This window comes from Equus asinus, chromosome 13 (genome assembly GCF_041296235.1).
Source record: "Equus asinus isolate D_3611 breed Donkey chromosome 13, EquAss-T2T_v2, whole genome shotgun sequence".
NCBI lineage: Eukaryota > Metazoa > Chordata > Mammalia > Perissodactyla > Equidae > Equus > Equus asinus.
In genome coordinates, this window is record NC_091802.1 from 29,925,206 (window position 1) to 29,948,146 (window position 22,941).

Sequence of the window (22,941 nt, forward strand, 5' to 3'; positions counted from 1 at the left end):
AATGTTTAAAAACCACTTGTCCCCATCACATTGTTATGTGCTAATTGTGGGAAAATATAAGAGAGAAAAAAAGGGAGGGGGAATGCAGAATTCCACCGTGCAGGACGACTGTTAATACGTTGGCATATTTTCTTCTGGTCCTTCTTCCTATGCATTTTTTCTTTATGTAGTTGAAAGCATACCATACGTATCTGTTCGCATCCTGCATTCTTTGCTTAACAAATATCATAAGCATTTCCCGATGTGCTTCCAGGCCGTCTCCTTTTATTGTCACGGGAGCCCCGTAAGTTGGGCAGGATGATGCTGGTCAGGAAGAAGTAACTGAGGTTCAGAGAGAAGAGGAAACTGGCTCCAGGAACTTCAGACAGTGGGGAAGTCGACAGTCAAACAGCCTAGGTTCTTCAGCTCATAAATTATAAGGAAGAAAATGGATGAAGGGGAACCTGTAGGTTAAAATAGACTTAAAACAACGGGCAAGACGAGAGTGTCCAGGGATGTACACTGGAGTGATAAAGAAATGCAAGCAAGTGACGACTGCGAAAGTCGGCTTGTGGCACGTTGAGGGTCTTGGAGTGGCGGCAGAGTTTCGGCTCTTGACATGAGTGGTTACAAGATGTTTGCCATATGATAATTCATTAAACACTCATTTGTGTTGTGCAGTTTTCTGTATCTGTTTTATTTTATTAAAAAAAAAAACGTTAAGAGGAAAAAGGAGCTTGCTCGAGGATCCATGTGGCAGAGCCAGGACCCGAGCCCAGGTTCCCAGGTCCCCCTCGGGGTCTTCGTTCCCCTTGTTCCCACGCTTGGTGGGTTGTCTACTCACCTCCCAGCCCCCAGCTGCACTTGCTGGAAAAACTGCAGGTTTACAGCTCATTTTGGTTTACCTTCAGGGCGAAGCTGAGGCAAGTTGCGGGGAGAACAGTGATACCCTTTGACTCAAATGGGGAAATTCTTAAGGAGATTGGTTAAGTTCGGAGTGAAAGTGTCTCAGCCATTTCGGACCATCATGTGCAGTGTGTGTTGCAGGCGAGGAGGTGCTTGACTGCTTTCTCTCTCTGGTTAGTTCAAAGATTCAGGCCCAACACCCAGGCAACTCTGCCTTCTCAGAACCCCTTTCAGTTCATTTCCTTAGCCTGACCCATCGGATTCCTTGAAACGATGTTTTTTTCTTTAGTAAGCACTTACCCCCTGGATCCCCAACCCTCACACACGAACCACAGCCCCAGTTGCCTTGTTTCTCTGACTCCTTCCCATTGCTCTGGAGAAGCCCAAAGAGGCAGCGCCCGGGCCACCATGGGGCACACCCAGGAGAGGGGACAGTGAGGGAGCCCTGCCGATGCTGAGCATCCCCTTCCTCCTGGCGAGCATGTTGCAGGGCCTTTTCTGAATCGGGTCCTCTGAGCCCAGGGCCCTGCGAGTGCTGAACCCAGAACTGGGCTCCCCATGGCCTCTTGCTTCTCTCGCCTGGGGTGTCAAGTTTCACGGGAACCAGGCCAAAGCTTTGATCTTGAATGCGGCTGGGGCCACCAGAGGGGGCCTAGTGCTCACTGCAGGCCAGTGCTCTGCCTGCCCAGGAGAAGGGGGTCTTTGCACTTACCCACCCTTCCCAGAAGCATGTGGAAGGGTCCTTCTGTTGGGGCTCGGTTGTCCACAGTCCTTGGTCTTCCCCAGATAATGTAAGAAAGCCCTCAGTTAGGTGAACCATGGCTTCCTACTGGTGAGGAGGGCTGCCCTTTCCGTTCTGGAATGGCACTGTCGGATAGAACTTCTGCCATTGGAAATGTTCAGGAATATGTACTGTTCCATACGATGGCCACGAGCCGAAGTGGCTATCGAACACTTGAAATGTGGTAGTGTGACCGGGGAACTGAAGGTGGAATCTAATTTAAGCTTAGTTAGTTAAAATTTCAATTTATATCGCCGCACGTGACTAGTGGCTACCTTCGTGGACAGTACAGTTCTAGAAGGAGTAGGTCTTTGAAGGCCACACGTGGCCAAGTTGAGATGTTTCAGAGTGCCTGCCCCCTGCTCCCTGTGTGCACACGCACACACATTACACATTTCAGGAAGGCCCTGGACACGATGTCCTTTTATAACACAGTCCGCTGTTGATATATTCTTATCTCAAATGAGGCAGAGCTGCCACTGACCACAAATGGGGCCCCATGGGTGGCTTCTCGTTGTCCTTGCACAATTGGAGATAAGCGGGGTAAGGCCTGAGGAAGTGTGCACCGAGAAGCGTGAGCACAGCAGTCTCGGGCCCCAGAACCTGGTGTCCCGCCCTGGCACGCCCATGCTCCTCCCTGCGTCTCCCCTTTGGGAAGAAAGAACCTGGTATCGGTCGATGCCTGGTGACTGGAGACAGGCATCTTGTGTGAATAAGGCCCTGTCCCCAGGGTGGTCAGCCCACGCCAGCAGTTTTAACCTTATTTCCTCTTCTGGGTTGAACAGCTCGGCCTCAAGTAAGAGGGATTTTCACCTTTTGCGAGAAGGTGGAGGCTGGGGGCAGCTTTTGGTTTCTTGATTTACATATGTATATATTTTTGAACAAGGCGGAGGATGGGACTGAAGGTGCGCTAAAGTATTTGCCGGATGAGTTGGTCCTCTCATCCCTCCCCCCGCCCCCGCTTTCCCACTGCCTAGTGCGTGGGAGCGCTCTGTGATGTTCGTTGAATGAATGAGTGAGTGATTTCTGCCTGCCAGAGCACCCTCGAGAACAGACCTCTGCTTATCCTCTCTCTCTCTCCTCCTCCTGCCCTTCTCTTCCTCTCCCCCTGCACTATAGGCAAGCCATCCCTCCTTTCCCCTCCCCTTCTATCCGAGGCTCTCGGATGTGTGCCTCGTTTTCCAGCACACTAGCCTTTTCTAATAGCTGTTTCCTAACGTATCCTAATCCAGCTACTCCAAACGTCCAGAAAGAACCCCTGCACCACTGTCTCCCGCCAGCCCCGTGGCGTGTGTGGCTCTGCCGGCCGCGTGAACAGTCCTCATCAACAGGGGTGGCATTGTCCCCGGCCCACTCCGTGCACATGGGGACAGAGCCCTTCTGTGCAGGCAGGATTTCCTGTGCGCTGGTTGCCTTGTGTCTGAACAGCCCAAGAAGTGCCCCCTTCTGCCCGAGGCCTCACAGTGCCTTCTACAGCCCAGTGCCCCACCCTGCCTCACGTGTGTCTTCATTTATTTTTATTGCGGTAAAATATACATCATGTAAAATTTACCATTTTCACCATTTTTAATTGGCACCTCAGTGGCATTAAGTATATTTACAATGTGGTACAACCATCACCACTATCCATTTCCAGAACTTGTTCATCAGCCCTCACCGAAACTCTGTGTTCATTGAACACTAACTCTCCAATCCCCTGTCCCCACAGCTCCTCGCAGCTTGTATTCTAATTTCTGTCTCTAGGAATTTGCCTATTCTAGGTTCTTCCTAAGAGTGGAATCATACAATATTTGTCCCTTAGTGTCTGGCTTTTCGCATGTTTTCAAGGTTCATCCATGTCATAGTGTATATCAGAATTTCACTCCTTTTATGGCTGTATAATATTCCGTTAGTCCATACGTCTATACCACATTTTGTCTATCCATTCATCTATTATGGACACTTGGGTTGTTTCTACCTTTGGACTATTGTGAATAATGTTCCTGTGAACATTGGTGCACAAACATCCGTTTGAATCTCTGCTGTCAGTTCTTTTGGGATATATACCTCAGAATGGAATCACTGGATCTGTGGTAATTCTGTGTTTAACTCTTTAAGGAACCACCAAACAGTTTTCACAGCAGGTGTACCATTTTACATTCCCACCAGAAATGCACCTTATTCTTTTTTTAAATTCTTAATTTTAAACTACAGAAACAATTCATGTTCACTGAAAAATTTCAAAGGATGCAGAGGAGCATTAAGTAACAGCAAAAGATCCCCCTCATGCCACCCTACCTTTTAGACAACTGCTGCTTAGTATTTGGTGCGTATCCACTCAGACATCTTCCTGCGCATATGCACGTATCCGGGTATACACTTGGACACGTCAAGAAAAATAGTGGAGTGTACAAGTGGTACCGCAACATGGTGTTTCATGTCACTCCGTGTTGGCACTGATGGTCTCAGCTGCATGTGTTTCCTCCGTTTTGTGGATGTACCTTGTGTTATTTATTGGTTACTGTGTATTGAGAGTCAAGCAGGTGCTTCCCCCTTTCTCGCTCTCACAAACTGCTCTGTACTTACAGCTTTGCGCACGTGGGCTGCCATTTCACCGGACTGCAGCCTGTTTGGGGAATGGGAGCTGAGCTTGGCAGTGGGGAGGCCATGCAGCCCAGAACCAGCTTTCACACCAGTCTCTGCTATTCTCTAGTTACTCTGCACCTCCAGGGCAGCTGGACTAAGCTGAGCTGGGAGCTTGTTTGTGGGGGAGGGCCACCCACTTGGCCTTAGCTAGTGGGCAGCCCAGGCCAGGAATGCCCACCCCTCTGGGAATTCCAGGAGCCTGCCTCCTCGGAAATAAGGAACTCATAGCTGGGCAGAGAGGTGAGCAGCGGGCTAGAGTGTGTATATGTGTGTGTCTCTGGGATCTAGTAGTTTGGGGCCGGGTTTCTTTTTGGGGCTATGAGGAGGTGCTTGTGAGGCCATCAATCCCCTCACCCACTTGGAAAGACCCAGCTTAGGCTTGGCAAAAGGCCACCTTTCAAGCCAAGGAGCAGGCTGGCTTTTGCCAGCACCCTTTTCTGCAGAGCCCCAGGCAGCTGGTGGGAGAGTACACAGAGGCCTGGAAAACCCATAAACTGCATAATCAGCCCCTGCCTCTTGGCCGCTTGACTCTGTTTATTGCTTCCTGTCCCCAAAGCCCTTCACAAACAGAGCGGCCTCCAGGGGGTGAGTTGGACCTGGTGGGTGGCCTGCCCCTGCCAGACGCCCCACAACACTCCCTGAGAAGCCAGCTTCCTTCAGCGGGCCTCTCTACCTCGTGTTGCCATCCCCAACGGAGCCAAGGAGTGTGGGGACCGGGGGGTTGTCTGAGAGTGTGAGGGGACCCCCCAAAGGAGGGCGATCCCCCAGAGAGCATTTACTTTGTAATTGACAGAAGACAAGGGTCTCATTTCTACCAATTTCCTCAAAGGCCTGGAGCTGAAGCTCTAATGAGGCGCAGGAGGGGAGCAGGGTAAAACTTTAGCCTCTGACCGAGCCCTGCAAGGAGAGCAGGGGCCCTTTCTCTGGGATCGAGGGACAGTCCTGGTTCCAAGGGCTCATGGGGCTTGCTCAAAGCCTGTTTTATTCTTGTTGTTTGTATTACATTTTCTGAAACAGATTTTTCCTTGTCCACTGACTTCTTTCCTTCCCTCCCTCTCACCTCCCCAACCGTCATTCCCTCCCCCAGAAGTGACTAATTCACTTCACAGCCTTTCCCACCACCGCTGGTGGCTGAGATGTGCCGCTTTCAGTGGGGAGCCGCAGCCCTGAAGGCTGCCCTAGACGCGGTGTTTCAGGACGTGGTGGGGAGCCTGTGAGGCTGTGTGCTGTAGTTTCCTTGCATCTGGGAGACACGGGGTCGGGGGGCACGTGACACCTGCATGGTTAGAGGAGGGATGCTGTCTTTTGGGAAGAAGGGGGTGCAGGAAGGCAGTCTTCCCAGGGCTGAGGCCGCCCCTCCCAGGCAGATGTGGGGCAGTTGTCCTTCTCTGGGACCTCGGGCTCCCAGCATGGTGGTGGTCAGAGGCCTGAGTTCCCACCCTCCCTCTGCCGCCTTTCTGCTTCCTTCCTTTGCTTGGCTTCCCTGACTTGAAAGTCAATTGACCACAAAGCCCCACTCACCCGCTGTTGGAAGTGCTCTCTGATTTAAAAAGCAGTGGGGATGGGTTGGCCTGAACACTCCCTCTGTATGGACCTGCCGTGTGTGAGGACTGGTGGGTCAGCCTGAGCTTTTCCGCAGGGGGCCCGTCTAAGTAGACTTCCACGTGGGACCTGTGTGTGTCTGAGCCTGTGCTTTGGTTGTGCAATTCTGAGCCTGCCCCACCCTCCCAGCTCCTTCCTGAAAGTGAAATGCTACAGTCCTTGCTCAAGAACAAAAGCCCCAAGTTCAGCCCTGCATGTTAATGATTTTCAAGTGTGGCCACTTCCTCCTGCCTGTCCTGACTCACTCTGGCTGCTGCCTGATGTGGTTAGGATGGAAACACAACTGAAGAGACCCCAGACGGGGACAGGGAGGCCCTGCTGGGGGTGGGAGCGGGAGCCTGGCACAGTCCCCTCCGGGCCTGGGACTGCTGTGGCAGAGGAGGCATGTGGCAGGACTAGCCTGCTCAGCTCTGAGCTGGGGTGCCCCCGCTTGTTTTCCAACCCCTGCTCCCCAACCTCCTCTGTGCAGCCACTTCTCTCCTGCTCCAGGATGCCTGGAGGTGGGACCATTGCTAGGCTGATCCCATCTTCCCAACCCTCCTGGAGCCTCGGTTTCCCTCTTTGCCCCATGCAGAGGTCAAAGGCTCAGCATTATAAGTAGGGTGACAGTGCAGTAAGTGGTTGAGAGTGTGGGCTTTGGGGCAGAATCCTGACTCAGCCACTTCCTGTCTGTGGGACCTCGGGCAAGTTATTTAATTCCTCTGTGCCTCAGTTTCCTCCTCTGCAAAATAGCACTTCCTACCTCGGAGGATTGTTGCAAAGATTCCATGGAGGTAACGTGCCCAGCATAGTGCCAGGGCGAGTCCCCTGCAGGGTGGTAGCTGTAGGGTCCCTGCCTGGCCTAGAGCCTGGCTAAATGGAAAGGGCGTGTGCACCCCGTCGCCCAGCGCTGGAAACTGTTAAGTGCATGCACGTGTAGAGCATGACTGTTTGGGGCAGTCAGCATGCTCAGAGTGAGAGAATGATCTATTTCGGGATTTTTAAATGACGGGCTCAGCAGAGCCTGGCTACAATTCACGGATATTCCCACTGTGGAAGCTGGGTTTTCCTTCTTGCCCTTCCTGTTCGTCCTTCCTCTTTGGCTATTTCACATACACACAGGTTCACCATACACCAAAGGTAGCAGGAATCAGAATTCACCTGCGAGCTGTGGTCTGATAACCCCCACAGCTCCTCTGTTAAGGATTCCTAGACCTTGAAGGGCGAGTCAGTCATATGATTGCTGCCAGCAAGCAATGCTTGAGCACTAGCTGAATACATGGTGTTTTAATGGTGATCAGCAAAGAGCCAAAGCACTGAGGAATGTCTAGCTGCTTTTGGAAGTTTCCAGCAACTGCTGGGTGCTCCCTGTGCCATTGCCTCACACGCATTAAGTCTGGATAACCTTGCTACCCATTTGTAGACCAGGACCATTCTGGTGGCACCCTCTATTTGACCCACCCATCATGCCCCTTCTGTGACAAGAGGGAGTGGAGGGTCCACACCTCCAGGCTGGCTGCCTCCCCGGGAGAGACAGAGTGGATGCGGGTTTGGGCTTGTGGGGTGATTTGGCAATGCTTTTGTTTAATGACTGTTAACTAAGCCCAGGTGTGCAGACCCAGTGTTTACAGAGTTCTGGTTGGCTCAGGTTGGAATGAAGAAGATAGACGTTTGGGGGAGTGGGGAGGTGGCATGAATAATCCGAGAGCCATTTGTTTAGGGCCTGGAGCCAGAGATAAGGTATTTTTGCAGATCTCCCTAAGTCACCCAGACAGGAACTCTTTTGAATGTGTGCCTACAGTGTACATTGGCTGCTACCGGGACCAGGTTCATGCACTTGTGGACCATCTGGGGACTCAGGGCAGCCACAGAGGATGTCAGGGGTGAAAGGGTCTTAAAGAGCATCTAGTCCTTCCTGCCCATTTTTCAGATGGGAACTGAAGGTCCAGGAGGCAAAATGACTTGCCTAAAGTCACTTGGCTGATGGAGCTAAAAGCAGAATCCAGGGCTGCAAACTGCATCCTCCTGCCTGGTAGTGGTCCTCACACTTTATTGGGCATCAGAATGACCTGGGGAGCTTGCTAACATGCAGATTCCCAGGGCACACGCTTAGAGATTCTGACTTAAAAGTGGAGTGGAGAATATGTGTTATTAGCGACACTGCTGGGGGTTCTGATGAAGGTGTGTCCAGCACCCTAGGAGAGACACTGCTATAACACACAGAGCATTTCCTTCTTAGACTGATGGAAAAGCACAAGGGGCACTTCCTAGAGCCACGTGAGCTGGTCGTGGGCAGTGGGGGAAACAGGCAGGGGTGCAAAGAGCTCCGGAGATGAGAGCACGAGGGGTTAACCCCAGGTTTAAACCACATTCCAGAGTGACTCTGGCATGTCAGGAGTCTTGACAGGCACACTGGTCTCTGCTGTGTAAGGCCATGCAATTTGGATGTGGCATAACCCTGGACAACCTGTAGGTCACACGTGACTCAGGGTCCCTATCTGTAAAATGGCTCTGATAATGGTAGAAGGAAATAATCTGCAGTACTAGATTATCTTGAGGATGAACTGACACAATGCACGAGACACACCTTGCCAGCCCTCAGTAAATGGCAGGCTCTCTGGCTGTGCATAATTGCTAGGGGAATAAGGGGCAGGGGCACAGGGTGGGGGGCAGGCTTCTGCTTAATGTCTTTATAGAATGGACTTCTGCTGAGGATTTCATTTGAGGAGAGGAGTTCCGGTTCTGTAGTTAAAGAAAAGGTACAGGTCCTTCCGGACCTGGGCCTGAGATGCAGCCACCTCCTTCTGCAGAGGCGTCCTCGTGGTTTGTACTGCGTATGGGAGTGCCTTTTTCTGGCCTTGACCCATCCCACCCATGTCCTTGCATCCCTGGCAGGTTCCAGGGATGGGAAAGGTCAGACTGAATAGGGACTGTTTCTCTCCATTTTCTGGAGGTGGAAACTGTGGTGCCTGGAGGCTAAGAGGCTAGTTATGGGACCCTAGGAGCTTCTGCCCCATTCTTCTGACTGTCACATTGGAGGGTCAGGGCTACCAGCCCCAGCTGGCCTGAGGCCCCTGCCTGAACTCCCTTCCAGGAGCTGGTCCTGCTGGCAACCAGCAAGCCGGTATCTTGGCCAGCATGTGCCACTTTCCCGTTCTGGCCAGTTTTGCTGCAAGTCAGGTTGGCCCAACCTCATCCTCGCTGCACCAGACACTGTAGAAACCATTCTGGGCACAGATGGGTAGAGAGAGAGGGATCCGGGCCTCATCTGGCCCTGCCGTCAGCTGAATGAGGGAGTGGCTTGCAGCTGGGCTGTGGAAAGGGTGAGGGTGCTATGGGTGCACATTAGTGTGTGTAAGAGAGTGTGGCTGTAATTTTAAAAACACGGCTTCAGAGTTGGGTGAAGAGAGGAGTAGACTGAGTGCCTGGCCTGGATGGGAGGGTTCAGGAAAAATCTGAAGAAGGTGTCTGTGTCCTATGGCTGTGAGGGCCTGAGAGGAGCATGTGGCGCTGTGTGAGTGAACGGGTTTGAGTGAGCTGGTGCGTGTGGCACACGCAGGCACATGAGCTGTGTGTTGGCACGTACTGGTGTGTATGCCTGCTCAGGAAGAGAGTCCTGGCCCAGGAGTCACAGCTCTGGGTTGAAATCCCAGCTCTGCGACCACTGAGCTCTGTGACCTTTGGCAACACGCACCATCTGGAAGTGAGAACATGAGGTTTCTTCCTGCCTTCCCAGCCGTGGCGTCTCCAGAGGGTGTGTGGGTACGTGGCGGTGAAGCAGTGTGGATGAGGGAGGGCCTCAGGTGGGGAGAGGACGCCTGGCAGCTGGCCTCTGGGAGCCCCAGGCTGTGGAAGGGGAGCTTTGCTGCTACACAGACTGAGAAGGGGCAAGGGGAGGCGAGGAGGAGTGAGCAGCCTGTGGTTGAGGGGAGTAGCTGGCCTGGTAAGTGGCTCTAAACAATCCTGTCTGCTGTCTGGGCTGGGCCCTTCTCCAGGGGTGGAATTTCTGATGTGTCCCGCTGCCCGAGGCGAGGCGGGCGGGGCATGGCCCTCCCAGCTGCAGCTGCCGCCTGCTCTTTTGAAGCTCAGCCACGGGCCAACCCCCTCCCCAAGCCGTACTCCCCAGCCGGGCCTGCATTCCTCAGCTGCCTGAGGCGGCACTTCTGAGACTGCCACTCTGCTGTGCTCCTGCCGCCTGGGGTCTCTCAAGTCCCTCCCAATAGGGCAGGCCCCTGTCCAGCTGTCCAGCCACCTCCTACTGCCTCCCCCTGCCTGCCACCACCACCCCCCCCAAGCAGGAGTGGGAGGCCCGGGCAACCCAGGGCAGTCCAGTCACTTCTTCTCCCCGGGAAGCTTAGCTAGGGGCAGGGTATGGGCAGGAAAGGGCTGTGGCCCAGCTCTGCACTCCACTCAGGGGTCCCAGAGCCCCCCCAGCCTGAGGTCCTGAGAGGAGGCCTTTGTGCTGCACACTCTCCCCCTCCAGGGCTGAATACAAGATCATAACCCCAGGCCCCTCCTGGGTCAGGCTCTAGACTCAAACCCTGAGAACTATGTGGCCTTCAGGCCTGAATGGCCCATGACAGTCTTGCTAACAGCTGCCTCCCACTGAGAGCATCTGCGTGTGGGGCCTGTGTGTGCCCATCACATGAATCCCCCTCAGGAATTCATCCGAGGAGGAGTAGGTATCCCGTTCTACAGATGATGAAACTGGCTCAGAGAAGTCCGCTCACCCAGGAGGCAGCAGGATCGGGATGTGAGCTGAGGCCGGCCGGAGCTAAAGCCCCAGTCTTAACCGTTCTGCCCTATGGCCTGGTGCCCCAGACTCAGGACCGGTAAAATCCAACTTGCCATATATCTTCCAGAAGGAGCTTCCTGGCCAGCCCTGACCCTGCTCTGCCCCTGTGGGGCCCCCACCCAGTGGTCTGACCTCCGAAACAGCTGTGGCATGGATCATGACCTTGCCCACTGGGCCTTCATTCTCCTCTGCAACTCCACCAGGAGGTTGGCGGGACCCTGACCAGGAGGGCTCCAGGAAGCCCCGTGGGAGGAGCAGTGCCTGGGTTCCCACTGAGGCAAGACTGGAGAAGATCTGTCGAAACAGTGGCAGCAGGAAGGACTGAGTCGGGATTCTAAGGATGGTAAAGGTTTTAAAGCCCCAGAGGCTCTGGTTTGCTTTTTTCTTAAGATTTTTTTTTCTATCATCATTCAGTTTTTGTTTGTTTGTTTTCTAAAGATTGGCACCTGAGCTCATATCTTTCCAATCTTCGTTTTTTTCTTCTTCTCACCAAAGCTCCCCAGTACATAGTTGTATATTCTAGTTGTGAGTGCCTCTACTTGTGGCATGTGGGACACTGCCTCAGTGTGGCCTGATGAGCGGTGCCATGTCCACACCCAGGATTCGAACCGGTGAAACCCTGGGCCGCCGAAGCGGAGTACGCGAACTTAACCACTCGGCCATGGGGCTGGCCCCTGTTTTTTTTAAATAAAGAGACAATATAAGTGGAGGTTAAGAAATGCATGGACTTCAGAGCTAGAATTTGTTTGGATTCAAATTCTGGCTCTGTGACTACTGTGAGACCCTACCTACCTACGTAAGTTATTTAAATTCTCTGAGCCTTAGTTTCCTTATCTGTAAACTGGGTGGAATAATTGCTTTCCTGTGGGGCTTTGATGAGATAAGCATGCCAAGTACTTAGAAAGTCCTGGCACATAGTGAGTACTCAGAGATATTTGCTATCATTGTCATTAAAATCTCATTCATGTCCTTTGTAGATAATATATGTATGCAAAAACACCATAAAAAATCACTGCCTATGCTGTCACTTTGATATCCTTTATAGGTTATTTGCTTATTTTATTTTTAAATTAATAAACATGAGTAAAAATTTAAAAGGTATACAAGGATTTACAGGGAAAAATTTCCCTGATCTGTCTCTTACGACCCAATTCTCTCCAGAGGAAACCTACATTATGGGTCTCTTGTGAACCCTACAGAGCGCTCCCCCCTCCCCCTGCAGACATACAGATGCTCTCATACCATCATGCTCTACAGTGTAGTGACTGCTCACTGTTTTGTGCCTTGCATTGTTCCCCGTAGCAATATAGAGGCATAGAGATGCTTCATCTTTGTTTACTGTTATATGGTGTTTCATTATATATATTATATGAATTCCATAGGAGTGGAACTCATGGATCAGTGGGTGGGGGCAAAGTGTGTGTTAGTGTGGGGAAAGGGAGCAGGGGTTGGGACTTCTGTTCCCAGGACCCTCCTCTGCTCACCCTGAGCGCCTCTCCCTAATCTCGGTTCCTTGGCCTGGACTCCCTGGGCATGCTCAGGTACAAAGTGTGTGGCAGCCTCAACTGACCGCCTGTGCCAGGGCCCAGAGACATCTCCTGTTGTTGTCCAGACCATGCAGGCCACACCTGTGGAGGGGCCTTCGGCCTCACTGCCTGAAGGAGAGGCCCAGGGAAAGGCAGCTGGCCCTTCTTTCCTAAGGAGCCGGACCTGAGTCGGCATGAGCTCATGCCTGGAGCCAGCCCAGCTTCACTGGCCCTGCACCTGGGCTGCCAGTGGTCGCCTTCTCCCAATCTGGGCCATTGCACTTGGTCCCAGGTACACACAGGTTCCTGCCAGTTGAGAGGGGCCTCCCAGGGCTGCAGCCCTTGGGTGGGGCAGGACAAGCAGCAATTGCTCAGTCCAGCGAGGTTTGGTCTCCTCCCAGGTGCCTGGGTTGACTGTCTTGACTGAGCTGGTAGCGTTTGTTGATGGAGAGAGGGACTGTTGTGGAAATATTCCCAACCAGCTCAGGTAGAGATGGAAAACAGTTGGTGCTCAGGCAGCCTGACAACCTTGGTGGGTGGGGAAAAGGGTTTTATAAGGACACTACCACGGCTCTGGTTCTGTTTGTCCTTCTGAAAGAGGCTTTGCCTGCAGACTCCGCCCTCACTCCCTTTACAGGAGCACCAGGCACCCCAGCCTCTCCATGGGCAACTCTGCCCCTTTAGAGCTCAATTCAACTGACAGTTACTGAGTTCTTGCTGTGTGGCCAGCTCTGTGCTCAGCTCCAGGGCATACCAAGCAGTGGTCCATCCTGATGTGTGAGTGAGTGCTGACTCTGGAATCGGACCTCCTGGGCTCACATTTTAGCTTGGCCTCTTAGCTGTGTGACCTTAAACAAATTACTCAGTTCTTCTGTGCCTCATTTTTCTATCTGTAAAGTGGAACTAGCAGTGGTAATAGGCACCTCCTAGGGCTGTAGAGAGGATGGAAGAGTTAACAGGCATAAGGCACTTGGAACAGTGGTTGGCACGTAAAGAAGCAGGCAGTGAGTGTTATTATTATCCCTAATACTGTATTTCCATTATCCTACCAACATGAGCCAAACAAGTGACATGTTGCTCATGCCTGAGGAGCTTCATCCTGGATCTTTTCAACTGGAAGGCAGAGTTGGCTTCTTGATGGTACCCTTTACGGCCACCAAGCCTGGTCTTTGGGCCTCAGGAGCAGAGATGAACGACGATGTCCTTAGGACTGAGGCTCGGGGCCAATCCTTCCACAGGGGAAGGACCTTATTAAGTTCCTTTGAAATCTCTTACCCTGGTCCTGCCCTACAACCCTCCTTGGTGACAGACCTGATCATAGAATTTGAGGCAAGAGAGAGAAAAATTAGGCAAGAAAATATCTTCTTTCTCTTTTTTTCTTCTGAAGATTTTTGGAGGGGAGGGGAAACGCCTTACATTGGACTAAATGATGGGGGATGGCCCAGAGAGGTGAGTGGCCAGCCCAAGATCACACAGCAGGGCATGGCAGAGTGGAGTCTGCCTCTCCCTCTCTCCTCCTCCTCCTCCTCTCAGATCCAGCCTGGCCTCCTTTCCCCAGTAGCTGTGCCCGAGGGTCCTTTGCCCTTGCTGGCCAACGCGGGGTGGTCACAGGTGTGGCTGCCCCGACGCCCCGGGCATCCTGGGAATGAGGCTGGCTTTGTTGCGGCCCCAGCAGCTGCGGCCCTTGGAGTTTCCATTAAGCCGTTTCCGTGCCTTCGGCAGGAGCAGGAGGCTCGGCATTTAAAGGTCACCCGGCTTTTGAAGCTGCAGCGACATTAATAGCTTGGGAAGGAAACAAGCCTGTGCAGGGGCAGGAGGACAAGGCGCCTCTGTCAGGGCTCCCCCGCCTCCTCCCACTGGGTGCTCACACACGCACACATGCACTTGCACACTTGTACACACTCACACAGACCCTGAGAACCTCTTTCTGTCTCTTGTCCCCCTTCTCTTCTCCCCCTTTTGGGGTCCCTCCAGCGCAGAAGCCAAGAAGCTTGGGCAGACTTCCCTGCGCCCCGCCTGCCCCCATCGCGTCTGAGGCGAATATCGGACAAGGATGCAGCTGCCGGGGCCCAGCAGCTTCTCCATCAACACTGCCATTACCCACTGGAGGTTTCCCCTGGACTTAACCATGGTTACACAAGCATCCCAGGGGTCATCTGACCTCCTCTGGCGCCGCTGGCTTTTGCAGCCTGGGCTCCTGATGAGACAGAGCCCGGCCAAGCCTCCTCCTCCAGGAAGTGAGAGGGCTAGTGAGCAGGTGGCGTCTTGCCTGCCAGTGCTAATCTCTTGGTGGTGGCTTGCCCAGAGCACCCTGTTGAAAAGGGTTCTGAGGTTGTGTGGGTTCATAGGACAATAATACCTGGATGGATTAGTGATGTCTGCCAAGGACACGGAATAGAAAGTGCTGGCAAGTGTGCCTTGTATTTCCCACCTTGGGAGTCAATTATTTTGAAACTCTGCAAGCCTTGGATTCTCAGACCTCTGGGGCGGTTAGGTAGTTCCTCTCCCTTTTAGTCAGTCTGAGAGTGGAGGTGGGGTACATTCTTGGGTTCTGGGAGAGAATCTGCTGGTTGCTCTTTTTCTGGGAGCAGCCATGGCTTGAGCCCTGGGACACCACCTAGTGGCCTGGCATGGTGGTGCCACTGGGCTGGGCCCAGATCTTAGGCAAGAAGGGACAGCAAGTCCCTCTGCAGACTGGGATCACAGCAGTCACAGATGGATCACGAGACCGGTCCGTCGCTGGTCCCTCTGGAATTTTCAGAGGAGGGAGCCAGGGGTGTGCCGGGACAGAGCTGGCCTGGGGCAGTCTCACTGTCTTTCAGAAGAGTGACCCTGGGGAGGGGGCAGGAAAGTGCTGGCAGTTGGGACCTCTAGCCTCCTGGCCCCACACTTTCTCCTGAGGCCTCCTGTTCTAACCCCACCTTTCAGAGTTGGGTCCTTGTCCTCCTGGGGGCAGTGGAAGGTCAAGTCAGATCTCAGAGGGGGTCGACCTCCTGCCCTCTGGAGCTCACGCTGGCTTAGAAAGAGAACCAGCCTGCCATCAACCTTGTGTGCCAGGGAGGGGGCCCTGAGGCCAGGCGGCAGAAGATTCATGGGACCCTAACCACGTCATTGACCGCCTTGGCCTTGGTCGCTTCATCTGTGAAGCGGGATAGTAATGCATGGCCCTGTATAATGACAGCTTGCTGTGAGGACTGAGAACACAGAGGAGAAACTAAACGGCCCCCTCCACCCCTCCACTTGCTGTGAACCCGAGGAGGAAGGGAGGGGAAGACAGCCCGCAGTTACTGTGTTCCTTCTCTCTTTACTTACCCACGTTACAAATGTCCACAGACAGTGCCGGGCACTGCTTTAGACCCTGGGGCACTACAGCGACTAAAGCAAAGACCTTGTCCGCATGGAGCTTACATTCTAGTGCGGAAGACGGTCAATGACAATGAAGTATATAATCTCTCAGGTGGTCTGTTTGATGAGGAAAACAAAGCAGGGTAAAGGGTCAGGGAATGCTGGCAGATGGGGTGCGTGGTATTGCCTCTCTGATATGTTGATGCTTGAGTAGGGACCAGAAGGAAGGGACGGAAGGAGCCCTGAGGATATTTGGGACAAGAACATGGCAGACAGTGGAAAGAATAGCTTCAGAAGCCCCTGGATGGGAGCGTGTGTGGCTTGTGGGTGGACTAGCGAGGAACCAGGATGGCTGGAGAGAGTGAGGTGGGGAGAGAGTGAGGGTCTGTGTGTGTGCGTGGTTTGACGGCAAAGTCAGAGAGGTGGCACGGGCAGGACCATGTGGAGCCTAGTGGGCCACAGTAAAGCTCTGGGTTGTGTTTTGAGGACATAGAATGCGATGTGGGGTTTGGAGCAGAGGAACGACATGATCCCTGTGATGAGTAGTCTCACGGGAGAGACAATGAGGGAGGCAGGGAGACAGGCAAGGGTGGCAGCAGTGGAGGTGGCGAGGAGTGGCCAGATTCTGGAATCATTTTGAAGATGGAGAAGACTGGATTTGCTGCGATGGGATGTGGGGTGTAAGAGAACGCAGGCACTCAGGACGACTCCTGTCTTTGGCCAGAGCCACTTGGAGTCGCCATTAACAGAAGTGGAGAAGGTGAGAAGGAGCAGGTCGGGGCTGGATGGAACCGTGAAGCTGGATGACCTGTTACGATGGAGGAGCTGCTTTCGGCTGTCCCAGTGGAGGCAGCAGGTCGGATGTGTGGAGGTGAAGGGCGTGTTCCCAGGAGACCTCAGGGCAAGAGAAACTTGGGAGCCAGTATCCAGTGTATAGACGGTATTTAAAGCCATGGGACTGGATAAGATCTCTCTGGGTGTGAGTGCAGCCCAAGAAAAGAGCCAAGGCCTGTGCCCGAGGCCACGCCAACTGGTCTCATTGGGTGCTTACTATGCTCCAGGTGCCTGAATAAGTTCTAGCACAACACCCCTTCCAGGTCCGTATTATCCCTGTTTGGACAAACGAGGAAGCTGAGGTTCAGAGAAGTGAGGGAACTTCTCCAAGTCACACAGCCTCACTTGGCCCAGTCAGAATGGGAACTCGGGCCTCTGGCTCCTGGGCTCTCACATCCCCCATGTGGGGCCCACCTGGCCCTGCAGGAGACTGGTGGGGATGACCTTGAGCAAGGTCAGGAGAACGACGCAGCATGCCTACCTCCTGGGCCAGGCCGGGAGTGACTCAGGCCTTGGCTGTCTGCTCAGCCTGGAGTGAAGGTTGGCCATTTGCCGCCCTGCCAGGCCTGGATTCCTTTCTGGGGAGGTGGAAGGTCTGGCTCCCTGGGACCTGGGGGAGGACAGGTGTGGGGTTCTGCTTCCCAATCCCCAGCTTGCTCACAGCTGTGAGTTCAGGAGAACCTTTGAGTCGGCCTCCAAAGATGCCTAATGGGCTCAGCGGGTTTAATTTGCCTCCTTTTTCAGAAGACTGTCAGGGGTTATTTCCCTCTGTTTCCCTGCCCGCGCCCAGCAGCTGGGGTTCAGAGAGGTGGAGTGGTTTCCTCAAGGTCACAGAGAGGGCTCTAGGGCAGAGCCAACAGACACCCTTCCTCCCCTCCCTCCCCCAGTGCTGTCTGGGTCACATTTCCTCTGCTGGCGAGTCAGCCAGGCTGTGCCCAGTCTCCTGAGCCTGGGGCACACGTGGCTGCATTTCTGAGGCTCCTTGGCTCCTAGCCCTGTAAGCCTGACTTGGCATTTTTGGCTCTTAGGAAGTGGGTTTCCTAATTCTGGCCTCTCTACATATTGGCTGTGTGACTTTGCAGAAGTTCCCTAACTTCTCTGAACTGGTTTCCACAGCTATAAAATGGAGACAATAACATCTATCTCCGGAGTTGTAATAAAGATTAAATGTGAAAGCGCCTGGCACAAGCTCATAAACCTAAGTTGCCTGCCTTAATTCTTTCATGTGTTTTAAATTGCTTTTCATTTGAGCTGTGCTGGTTGCAAAAGGCAGGGTGGTGCGGATGACTCTGACCCCAAGGACAGTCTTTCTCTCTGCTCCCAGCCACACTAGTCACACTTCAGCCCTGGCCGCAGACTCTGCACCTGAGTTCAGCGAAGGGGAGGGGGACGGTCCTGTGAGAAGTGGGGGCCCCCACAGCCCCACCTGGTGCTAATTATAGGCAGCCTGGCTTTCGGGAGTCTGTGAGTCCTTGCAGATCAAGTGAAAATGGTATTTCTGTACATTGAGTCCTGTTTGCCTGCGTTTCTCATCACTGTTTCTCCTCACCCACAGAACTGCCCTTTGATGGAAAAGTCTAGACTTTGCCACCCCTGGCTCTGTGACCTTGGGCAACTCCCTCCTGGTCTTGGGTCTCATTTCTTCATCTGTAACGTGGAACAGGGTGTGCGGCCGCCTTCAAGTTGTCAGCTGTTTATATGTTGCAGCACACACACAAAATGCTAGTTCTCAAGGCTTTGCACCTGGGGTAGGAAGAGGCTGCTTGAGCTGCGATGTCTGGTCCAGCTGCCCAGGTCAGCAGAGGGCTGAAGGAATTCCAGGAGTTGACATCCAGATGCTGGGGGAGCATCTCCTGGAGCCCCCACCCCATCCACCCCGGGTAGCAGCCTGGCTAGTATACCAACTGCTCCTGGCTCTTGCCAGCCTTCTGGGGCAGGGGCAACAACAGTCAAGCTGCTAACCATGTTCCAGGCACGGTGCTGATGATTATCTTGTTTAATTCTCATCGAAGCCCCATACGATAGGTGAGGGCATTGGGCACAGTGGGGAGAGGAGACTTGTATGAGGTCCCCCAGCTGGGCCTGGCGGAGCAGGAATTGCAGCCTGAGTCTGAAACAGGGCATTTACTATAAATGGCAGGAGTGAGGGAGTGCCTCTCTGGGGCTTCCCAACAGTCAGAGAGGCTCAGAGCCCGAGGGACCCCTAAAGAGGGCTGTTAATGGGGGAAATGACGGCCTCATCATCTTCCTTCTTCCTCTGCCAAGGGTGGATGGGGTCCTGGCTTCCTTCTCCAAGGGACTGCCCTTGGCAAAGTGAGAGCTGGGTCCCTCAATCTCTCTTCCTAAATTACTGAGGGGCAGGGAGTAGGCGGCTTGACTCCAGAGGCCTTAGCACAAGGCACTGACCCCTGTGTCTGACGACACCAGGACAGCAGATGGCAGCCCGGGGCACTGGCTTCTGGGGACTTCTGGCCCTGAGGTCCTCGTTAGAGGCCTCAGGGCAGGTCTCCTGAACACAGCACAAAGGCAGCTGCCGGGGTGGAACCGCGCCTCGGAGGGGTTGGGACAGAGTCGAGCAGCATCCTCGACCTTCCAGCATGTTGAGAGCGGTGGGAGGCGTGGAGGTGGGGAGCTGGGTGTCTAAAGCCAGCTGAGGGAGGCTGTGTCATACTTGGCCACCTTCCCGTGTTCATTCTCATAACAAAATTCTTGGACTGATCATTTGAGGTCACCCCTCTCTGTCTCCTTGGGAAATGGCTTTGGCCTCTCTGGGCTGTGACTTCCTCATCTGGGAAGAGATGGGGTGGAGGAGGTTAGACAATAAATCATACTTCACCCAGTCAACAGAATACTACTCAGGCATTAACAACGATGAAGCAGATCTATATGTTCTGACCCGGGAAGATGGCTACAATAAATTATTAAGTGGAAGAAACAAGTTGCATAGTAGAATTTATGGTTTGATCACATTTCAGTAAAATAAATTCCGACATATGGCAGTATATGCACAGAAAAAGCATCTAGATCTCCCTACACCAGAGTGTTAGCAGATTTTCTCTAGGGTTGGGAGGAGATTATTGTCCTGTAACATCAGTGTCCGGAGGCTGCCTGGGGCCCACGTGCTTCTCGTGTCCTATTCTTGAAGAGGGGCTGCCTCCCTCGGACTAGGCAGACAGCCACCCAGCAAGGCCCAGAACAGGAGCCCTGGACACTTTCCACGTCCCCCTAAGGAGATGGAGGTTTGAAGGAGATAAGAACTCAGCATGGTGGCTCTGGGGCACTGGGGGACAGTAAAATGAGGTCCCATTTTACCTCTGAGGGGGCTGACCTAGAGGGACAGAGGGAATCAGTGGTAACGATGGGTTCTCTGGCCCCGGGGTGAGAGCTGGCACGTCCACCGCACCTTCCGCACCCTGCTGGTCTGGTCTTCCTTACGTCATCTGTTATTTGACTGCTGAGATCACGGCAAGGAAGACCATCCCGTTGATTTGCTCACACCAACTTTGCTTTATCGGCTGTTAAGATTAAGACCCCAAGTCCCAGAAAAGGGAAAACAGGTTTGCACCCGTTTCATCAAACTTAAGAACGTCCTTTGATGGAACAGTCCCTTAAAATAAAGCTGCTACTTTTCTACAATTAGCAAAATTACTGTAATCTTGGAATAAGCATGAGAAAGTCAGAACTTGCTGTTTTTGGACACATTCAACTCTCAGTTGATGCACTAACAGCAGTGCGACCTTGGTGGTCACTTCCATGTCCTGTTCTGTGTGGGCTGCAGGTTCCCTGCCGCTGATTTCCTGGAGCTCTGCACACATGGGACGCCATGATGGTGGCACCATGATGTTGGGACTGTGATGTGGGGAGATGAGGAAAGCAGGGGCTGGATGTGGCTGGAGACCAGAGGGGCAGTACATGGCCTATAGAGAGCCCCTTCTGCCCCAACCAGGTCCTCAGGGGTCCTTGGCAGTGTGTGTATTGGTTGAGACCAGTGGCTCGCGGGCCACAGTCCTGGGTTCAAATCCCAACTCCTCCACTTCCTCAGCGTCTAAGCCTCAGTTTTCCCATCTGCATAATGGGGATACTAGCACCTGCTTCATGGCCGTGTCAGGTGTTAGCCCACACAGAACACTTAGATGGTGCCTGGCCCAGAGTAAGCCCTTGCTGGCTGGTAGCTCTCCTGTGTTAGGAGAGAACTCTGGCTGCAGCTGGAGAGAGAGCAGAAAGCAGCAGTTCCCCCGGGGCAGGGGTCGCCCTAATCCCCCTGAGCTCAAGTTGATTGCATTGTGCCCCTGACTCTGTTTCCCCTGGTTTCAGGTGGGACCGTCCGTCCGTGGAGCCGGCCCCAGGATGCCCCGGGGGTGTGGATGACCAGCCGTGAAGCCCCACCCGGCCCAGGCCCGGATGCCGCCGCCCAGCGAAGACCACTCGCCGAGGGCCGCCAGTGGCCCCGCGCCCTAGTCTCCTGACCCAGGGACCTCGCGCGTGCGGTTCCCGCCTGGCCGCCCCGGGGGAGGCGCGGGAGTGAGCTTCCCGACCCGCCCCGCCGAGCGAGGGCAACGGCGCAGGGAGCGGCCCCGGGGGAAGGGGCTCGGGCCGCCTGGAAACATTCTCCCGCAGCGGCTCGGCAGGATGACCAGCCTGTTCCGCCGGAGCAGCAGCGGCGGCGGCGGCGGCGGGGGCGGCGGGGCGCGCGGGGCCGAGGGCAGCGCCGCGGCCGCCGCGCAGGAGCTCAACAACAGCCGGCCCGCGCGCCAGGTGCGCCGCCTCGAGTTCAACCAGGCCATGGACGACTTCAAGACCATGTTCCCCAATATGGATTACGACATCATCGAGTGCGTGCTGCGCGCCAACAGCGGCGCGGTGGACGCCACCATCGACCAGCTGCTGCAGATGAACCTGGAGGCCGGGGGCGGCAGCGTCTACGAGGACAGCTCCGACTCGGAGGACAGCATCCCCGCGGAGGTAGGGGCGCGGCCCGGGAATTCACCAGGAGCTCCAACAACTGTTAGGACCTCTTAGGGGCCTTAGGTTATACCCCTGTCTGGGTTCTAACTAGCAAGCAGCCTTATTTCTCCCAGAGAAACTGTACCCGAAGTCAGTAAGTGGACTTATTTTATGGGCAGAAATCATGCAGTCATTCAACAAACACTGAGCACCAACTCAGTGGTGTGCCAGGCACAGTACTAGACTCTAGGTCAGGGGTCATCTGAATCAAGGAGCTTGTTAAAAATGTAGACACCTGGGCCCCACCCCAACACTGAATCCCAGTTCCAGGCTGGAGCCCTCTAGTCTGTATTTTTCAAGAAAGGCTCCTCTCACACCTCTGGGTATCCACTTTGGCCAAGACAGAAACACAGTCTCTGCCCTCACAGAGCTCACGGTCCAGTGGGGACTAGAGGCAAGAGTCAGGCAATCCCAGTCCTGAGTGGTGAGTGCTATGATGGGAGAAATGGAAGCAGCAGAGAGGAAAAGATGCCTAAGCTGAGACCCAAAGGAAGAGTGAAGAATGAGGGGAAGGGTGTGCAGGCATAGGGAACAGCTTGTGAAAAGGCTCAGAGGTGAAATAGAGCATGAGTAGTTAGGGAACTGGCAGCAGGAGCCTCTGTTAGATTCCTAGAGTCAGCAGGGACCGGGAGGTTGACAAGGCTGCTCGGAAACAGTGGGGCTGTATCCCCAGGGCATGAGGAGCCACGGAGGAGAGCGATGGATCAGACTAGCTAGCTAAAGTCCTCTGATCATGGGGTGATGGAGGCGGTAGTGAGCGCCACCCAAGAGGTTCTCTCCTCTCTCTGGGGAGGTGGCTGGGGGAGAAGTCACCACCCCACTGCATCCAGGCCCACCTGCTGGCCGTGGCCAGTCCTCCCTGGCCCCATCTCAGACTTCAGCACACGTTTGGACCCCTAGTCTCCACGGGACCTGTGGTGCTGGGCACAGAAGGGACACAGAATCTTTCAGTGCGAGGGTTCCTGCCTGCAGGGGCGTCTGGGACATGCAGCCACGGGCAAGGTGGAAGGAGCCAGCAGAAGGGGTTTAACTCTGCTCTTCACTGAGTCACATCCTGCGCCAGGCACCCTCCTACAAGCTTTAAGTGTATCGTCTCTTTCTAATCCTCATGAACTTTGTGAGGTGGCATCATTATTACCCTCATTTACAGTGAGAAAACCTAGACCCAATGTGGCCTCAGAGTCCTTCTCAACACAGCCCTGCAGGCAGCCGCTCTCCATCAATCAGAGTCATCCTGCAGGTCAGAGCCCACTTGCTCCTCCTCTCTTAGTGGGTGCTGTCTGAGATTTCTCTCTCCAGGTAGAGGAGCAGCTCTGTGGGCCATGACATCTGGCTCATCCCTATTTCACTTGCAGCACCCAGGACAGTACTGGCACGTAGCAGGCACTCAGGGAGTGTTTGTTAAATGAATAAGTATTGCTGCTGTCTTTGCACAGCTTTTAGTCCCTTTTCCTGGAAGACCACTCCTGTGATCTGCCTGGATTAGCCAGTGGAGGGAGTTTTGGAAAAACCAGATCCTCTATGTGAAAAGAATGTGTGAGTGTGAGTGTGTGTTTGCAGATACA

At 53.9% G+C, this 22,941-nt stretch overlaps 1 protein-coding gene across 3 annotated transcripts in view; it reads left to right on the plus strand.

Moving 5' to 3' along the window:
* Positions 1–22,941, plus strand: part of CUEDC1 (CUE domain containing 1) — a 76,212-nt gene that overhangs the window by 35,070 nt on the left and 18,201 nt on the right. For all 3 annotated transcript variants that reach the window (XM_070482929.1, XM_070482930.1, XM_044744773.2), the window contains exon 2: positions 20,687–21,334. In XM_070482929.1, coding sequence (XP_070339030.1) covers positions 21,002–21,334 — 333 coding nt within the window. In that variant the 5' untranslated portion in view covers positions 20,687–21,001. The remainder of the gene's footprint in view (positions 1–20,686; positions 21,335–22,941) is intronic.